The sequence below is a fragment of the Anarrhichthys ocellatus genome, unplaced genomic scaffold, assembly GCF_004355925.1.
Source record: "Anarrhichthys ocellatus isolate YVR2014 unplaced genomic scaffold, GSC_Weel_1.0 scaffold187, whole genome shotgun sequence".
In the NCBI taxonomy this organism is placed as follows: Eukaryota; Metazoa; Chordata; class Actinopteri; order Perciformes; family Anarhichadidae; genus Anarrhichthys; species Anarrhichthys ocellatus.
Window position 1 is genome coordinate 109578 of NW_022280217.1, and position 6260 is coordinate 115837.

Consider the following 6260-nt stretch of genomic DNA (forward strand, 5'->3'; position numbering starts at 1 on the left):
ACAGACGAGATGAAACCAGATCCGATTCTGACAAACAACGTTCTTCTGACTTTGTAAAATATTTGCAATGAAAATAAATAAATAAAAAAGAATTAAAGTGTATTGTATATAAATCAATGTTTAAATGTGTTTATTACTTATAAACAATGAACGCAGGTGATTTCAGGGTTTTAACATTTTTTAATTCAATACGGAACCCGGACAATTAGAGACATTTCATAGATTACACGGATAATTGTTACTGTTGATAGTAACTTAAATTAACAATCAAGCTAGATAAATATAATATATTTATATAAATAAATATAATATATTTATATAAACAGACTTTTCTAATAGATTTTTCAACAAATGTCTTAAAAAAGATATCTTACTGTGCAAAAAATCTGTCCTGAGAATGGGACTTTAAACGGGTCCATCCTCTGGGGAGCAGGACATTTAATGGATATCTGCCTAAACTTTGTCAACACATCTCTTGTAGAATGCATAAAAAATGAAGAACAATGTTTAAATAAACAAAACAAAGAAGGTAACTGAACCTTCTCTTCAAGACAATACAATTTGAATAAATAACGAATCCAGCGGGTTTGCTCGGCCATCAGACGGCGGCCGGGATGAAATATCCGTGAAGGTCCATGTGGACGTTGGCCGGGATGGAGGCCTGGGCGATCTCCTCGAAGGTCTTGGCGTCGAGGACGAGCATGAACGGGGAGATGTTCGGATCCGGAGAGATCACGGACGATAAGATCACGCCTGAAAGAAAGAAATCAGTCAGAATCGGTCGGGGATTTAATCCCGAGATTAGCAATAGTGTTGCTCACCGTCGTCTTCCTCCACGGCGCCCGGAGAGGCGACAAACACCGGCTCCGAAGGGAAGCAGTTCTCCTGCTGCCACTCGATGTGCCTCCGGGTGACGATGTCAAACTTGGCGATCTGTTGGACGAACGACAGAGAATTGAAGTCTATTCCGATTCAGAGATCTACGATGCAATTTACTCAACAATTGGCGATTCATCTCTTCAAAGAAATCCTCCCGTTATCGGCACGCATTCCTCAGTGCTTCCATGACTTTAGCTCTGGTTTGGTTGTAGAGTCTCGCTGTGTCCATAAAAAAACCTAGAGATCGGGTTCTGAAGTGTGCAACGTAGTGCTTTGTTCTCAATGACTTGAGTTGGGGTGCAAATCCTTGTACAAAAAAAAGTTGCGATCTACTTCGTGATTTGCATCACCCTTTTCCGAGTTGGGCAGAAGAAGAAGAAAAAGCTAAATGCTTCCATACTTTAGCTTTTAAGCCAAGGGGGTACCTTCACAAAAACTCTGCTAGCATTTAGCTTAGCTTAGAACCTAAACAAGGCGCATGTGTTTTACGTCTGTTGCACTCAGGAGCAGCGATAAGCAACGGACGTAACGTTGAGAATTGAGTTTTTCTGCACCGAGTTATGATTTTTCAAGAGAAAGATGCATCTAAGAATCAATTGTTTTTCCCCAAACCCCTACAAAGTACAGCAGAGGCTTAAAAAGCCGTTCTCAAGCTCGGATGTGTCGGCCGGTCCTCAAAAATGTCAGTTTTTACCCTCGGAGGCTGGAATTTGCCATTGATGTTAAGTGTGTGAGGTCGCAGCTACTGTAACCCCCCCCCCCCCAGGTTTACCTCTGGGGATCATGACAATATAATATCTGATCCAAACTTCATGGCAATGCATCTTAATATTTGTTGAGATATTTCACCAACAAAAAGATTCTGGTAGCACTAGATGAAAAATCAGGAGGATCACCAAGTTGGATTCATCCTCTGGGGAACACGAGTGTTTGAGATATTTCAGTCTGGACCAAAAGGGTGGAACGATCGATAGACAGTTCTGGTTGTCGGAGGTGTTTCACCTTATTGGGATGAGGTGACCACTCCATCCTGGAGCCGTAGAAGTATCGGTACTTCTTAGCGTTGAAATTGTAGTTGATTCCCGGCAGCTCCAGACCTGAGGAGGAACCGGTACTCGTTAGCTCGGGAAGGATTAAACGTTCTTAAATCTGTGTGCGGATAACGAACCATCAAACAGAGTTTCTGGCTGGCAGTAGACGGAGCCGTCCTCCCGCATCACTGCCTGGGCCGTCATGTCCGCTAGGGTCACCAAGTTGGATCCTCTGGGGGCATCCTGGAGAACCACAAACTGTCAACACATGCGACTCTTAAAAGTCGTCTCGGGTGTGTTTCGGTAGTCGGACTTCACCTTGTGGACGTCGAGCGGCAGGACGAACCTCTGGCACACCGGCGGCGCAAATCTCTTGTTGGTCTGGACGAAGTCGTCGGTCTCCTGCCTCATGTTCCGGATGTAGAACATCTCGTACAGGTTGCTGTTATTGTAGGCGATCAGGTCGAAGACCACGTGGCCGTCGGCCTCGTACGCGTTGATGTGGTGGAAGACCACCAGGGCGTCGCCGTAGAAACGGGTGGACACGGCCCGTCCCGTCTTTCTGTTGACGACGTGGAACAAAGTCTGGGGAAGGAAAAGCAAACGGTTATAATGTCGATCTGCAGACCTGTTGAAGGGTTAGTCAGCGGTATGCAACACACCTGGGTCAGGTGAAAAGCATGTTTTCTTTAAACCATCGCCAAGACGTCACCATTTATCACAGCCAGAAGCTGTAAAACCCTCATTATCGTAAGATCTTCATCTTTCCCTGGGTCCTTGAACACATCATGTGTGACTAACGTTTCCGTCAGAAAAGCAACCAAAACAAAGCCTAAAATAGTGATATTTCATTAAAAACATAATATTCTACATGTCTCATTTAAAATCTCGCCACAAATAAAGCGTTCACTTGAACCAGATTCTGTAAAAACATTAAATTGTGAGCTCCTCAGTGAAACTATGAAGTCATGATTGATTCATCTGAGACCAACAGTCATGTGACAAATATGAAACGTCTGAAAAAGTAAAACCCCAGCCACAATTGTAAATAGAACTACATCTATTGTTGGACCACAAGCTGAAACACAACCGACAATAAAGTTCTACATACCACAATTGTTGTTGGATGTTTTTTGGGGACACTGTAACTAAACCATAGCCTTGTTTTCCCGTCACAACATCCAGTTTGATTGACTTTAATTGTTTGGAAATAAACGTCATTGTAAGTGGGGGACTCACGATGTCATCCTCATCAAATTTGAGGCAGCTGCCCCAGTTGACCCCTCTGAAGTAGGCGGTGGCCAGTTTGACGATGTCCAGTTTGAAGGGCTGCTCCACGAACACAATGTAGTTGTCGGTCATGCCGAAGCTGTGGAAGTAACTCGGGAACAGAGTGGAACGAAACGGGATCGAACACACCTGCTGGACTTTCCTCAGCGCCGGCTTCTTGCGCTCTTTATCCGGAAAAAAAACCATCTCAACACTGTAAGTACCTTTTATTATTATCGGATGTTTATTGGACTTGTGCAAAAGAAAATTGGGGATTGTTTACAACTCTGGAGAGGAACAGCTGGCTAGTTAGCTAGTTAGCTTGTCCCTCTCCTAGCGGTGGGGAGTGAGGTTCAGTGTAGCATTAAAGCATGGTGGAATTAGTAAGCTAGCCAATTAGCCAGTCTGCAAGTCTCTCTAGCTTCCACCATGCTTTTGTGCTACACTGATTACAGACAATTAGCCAAAGAAGTTGTTACTCTCCAAGCTTTGTAATGTTACTGCTCCATTGCTTGTTTTAGTCGTTTGAGTTGCCGTAAGGTTGTTTACTTTATATGTAAATTAGATCGTCACAATGGCAACGGTGCACATAAAAAATGCGTCCCGCTCCAGGATGGTATGTCAGTTGGTATGTCCGTCTTCTCCTGTTTCTGTGGTTTCATCATTCATATTCCCCTCAGGATGAATTGCAATAACTATGTTGATCCTCAGACTTCTCATCAGGTCGACATGTTTATGGACAAATTACTGCAGAACTAAAGACTCGGCTGGACTCTGTATTGACTCTTAGTTTTGTTTTCTTTCTAAGAGGCTGCAAGTCTCTTAGAATCCAAACGTTTCCTCAAAATATTACTCCTTTGCTCCTTAATTCTCCATCGAATATTCTTTTATCTGAAACCAGGTTTCCTGTTTACATAATGTTTTCTGAAGAGACGGTATCTTCTGCCACGTTGCCAATCTTTTGGGACGTTACTGATATCAAATCTGTTTCCAGGACAGTCTGATTGCAGCATCACAAAACAATTTAGATAAGAACGCGACTTCTGGAACTCAGGTTCAATAAAGTAACTTTATTGCTGTAAATAATCTAAAACACAAAGTTCCCCTGCAGTCAAGACCTCCAGCATCCACATGAACAGATCTTTGAGCGTTTTGAAGTGGAATCAGATTCCTGTGGACCACCTTACCTGAAGCATCAGCTGGGACCTTGAAGATGACGTATTTGGGCAGGCCCAGGCCCATAATGGCGGTGCCCATGTTGTAGGTGTTGCCCTCGTCGTCATAGTGAGGGTGAGCCGTCGCCAAGTTCAGAGCGATGTGGTTCCTGTAGTTAATCTAGAATTCGGTGTAGAGGTTGTACAAAGAACATGATTCATTTGAGGAAGTTTTTGTACTTCGAGGAGGCGACGGAGACTAACTTACCCTGCCGACAGTCTCAAGGGTAGCAGGATCAATCTGGTTTATGTAGTTGACCTCGGAGGAGGCGTAGTAGTCCTGACCGTAGCGGATGATGTTGATCAGGTTGTTATCAGTGAAGTCAGGGATGATGTTGCTGAGGTGTGTGAATGCCCTATAGAGAGTTTGAGAAAAGTTAACCTGTACAACCAATAGATGAACCTCACATCAGCACAGAAGTAGGTCCTGGACGGACTAACACAGATCTCTAAATGCTCTGGATGGACTGAAACAGATCTTTACTTGTTCTGTACCTGGAAAAGATGTTTTTGCAGGGATCCGGGTAGATCATGGTTCCAAACTCGGAGACGACGATTCTGTTGGCCTTGATGTTCCTTTTGTACGTGTCGCTCTTCAGAAACTTACTCCTGTAGGTCACCTCACCTGAAACAGCACCACCTCCAGGTAAAGTCTCACAGCAACTGGTTTAACCTCCCTTCAGTGACATCATGTTTCATGTAAATCTGAATTCTTGTCTTTTCTCACCGTTGGCGAAGGTGAAGCTGTGAAGGAGCGACATGCCGTCAAACCAGTGGTTGTACTCGGAGCTGCCCACGGAGAAGAGGCCCGGTCCGTTCCTCAGGAGAGTTCCCTGCAGCCAGGACGGGATGGACCCTGCAGGTCAGAGGTCACACAGGTATTCTACCTCGTTTACTGTCCTTGGTATATTCCTGTGATACCACGACTTAGAGGGGAAACCACAATATAAACAAGATGAAACAGAGTCAACTTATTAAAGATACGTTTCATACCTAGTTAAAATAATAACTAAAATACAAAACAATGAAGAAAGAGATCAACTCTCCCCACTGTGATGATCGATTAATGTTCTACTTCATGCATGAATAAATATATATATATATATATATTATAGAACATTGTCTAATGATCAAGTTCACGATCTGTTGTTACGCCACAGTATTTATTTTAATATTTCCAATACACGTTAATTAAATGTCTCACAGTTTTTCTACAAAACCTATTTATTTACATTTAAATATTTATTTAAAAAGCATAAATAATTAAGCATCACACATTTTCATTTCAACACACATTAAAGTGACAGTCCTGTGTGTATTAAAGTATCACATGTATATCTTTTGAACAACAAAACACAAAGCTGCTGCTACAGTGACCTGCAGCTTCAAATAATTTTACACATAAAATCTTTATATTATGATAAACGTTATATAATCCAGTGACGAAAGTTCTGCATCTGAAACTAAATCAATTTATTGACAGCTTTTCAAATGTTTGTTTATAAACCATCTGAGACTCAAACTGACCTTCCACCTGAGCTTTCACCGGCTCGGGAGTCTCCAATCCATTTATTGCAAAAATCGACTGCATGTTTCTCGACCTACAAGCCTTGTGTGTATTTCCCAGAGTGCACCACTTCAGCAAACTGAACACACGGGCCGACAGCAGCTGATCTTATGTAGCCTCCTTCGGTCTACATGATCATCTCCAGATCTCAGAAAACGTATAAACTTAGTGGATTATGTAACCGCTCTGCTGTGGACTTCACTCTGCTTTTCACAATAAAAGACTGTTCGGTTGGGGGGGGGGGGGGGGGGGGGGGGCGGCACAGGCGACACTACAGAAAAGGGCAAACATAAAAAAAAA

General features: G+C 43.0%; 2 protein-coding genes across 3 annotated transcripts in view; one reads left to right on the forward strand and one right to left on the reverse strand.

The window, feature by feature from the left end:
• Window positions 1-490, forward strand: part of LOC116400645 (eukaryotic translation initiation factor 5B-like) — a 22544-nt gene extending 22054 nt beyond the window's left edge. The window contains exon 4 of the mRNA XM_031878572.1: window positions 482-490. Coding sequence (XP_031734432.1) covers window positions 482-490 — 9 coding nt within the window. The remainder of the gene's footprint in view (window positions 1-481) is intronic.
• On the reverse strand, window positions 149-6142 carry bco1l (beta-carotene oxygenase 1, like). Of its 2 annotated transcripts, none has more exons than XM_031878581.1 (11): window positions 5921-6142; window positions 5121-5249; window positions 4889-5018; window positions 4602-4749; window positions 4367-4514; window positions 3150-3364; window positions 2229-2495; window positions 2048-2153; window positions 1882-1976; window positions 822-933; window positions 149-753 (listed from the first exon to the last, which is right to left on the reverse strand). In XM_031878581.1, exons 1-11 carry the CDS (start codon window positions 5982-5984, stop codon window positions 599-601), a joined length of 1569 nt encoding a protein of 522 aa, XP_031734441.1. In that variant the 5' UTR covers window positions 5985-6142; the 3' UTR covers window positions 149-598. The 2 variants fall into 2 exon arrangements, with proteins under 2 accessions (XP_031734441.1, XP_031734442.1); XM_031878582.1 differs by having other exon boundaries at window positions 5121-5319.
• Window positions 6143-6260: the final 118 nt, after the last annotated feature.

Excerpts from the sequence above, each read along its gene's own strand:
- bco1l (XM_031878581.1), bottom strand. The coding sequence starts at position 5,984 with ATGCAGTCGATTTTTGCAATAAATGGATTGGAGACTCCCGAGCCGGTG. Across the intron at positions 4,515-4,601 it reads CCCTTGAGACTGTCGGCAGG|ATTAACTACAGGAACCACAT; the intron begins GTAAGTTAGTCT and ends ACCGAATTCTAG. Across the intron at positions 2,154-2,228 it reads TGCCGCTCGACGTCCACAAG|GATGCCCCCAGAGGATCCAA; the intron begins GTGAAGTCCGAC and ends GTGGTTCTCCAG.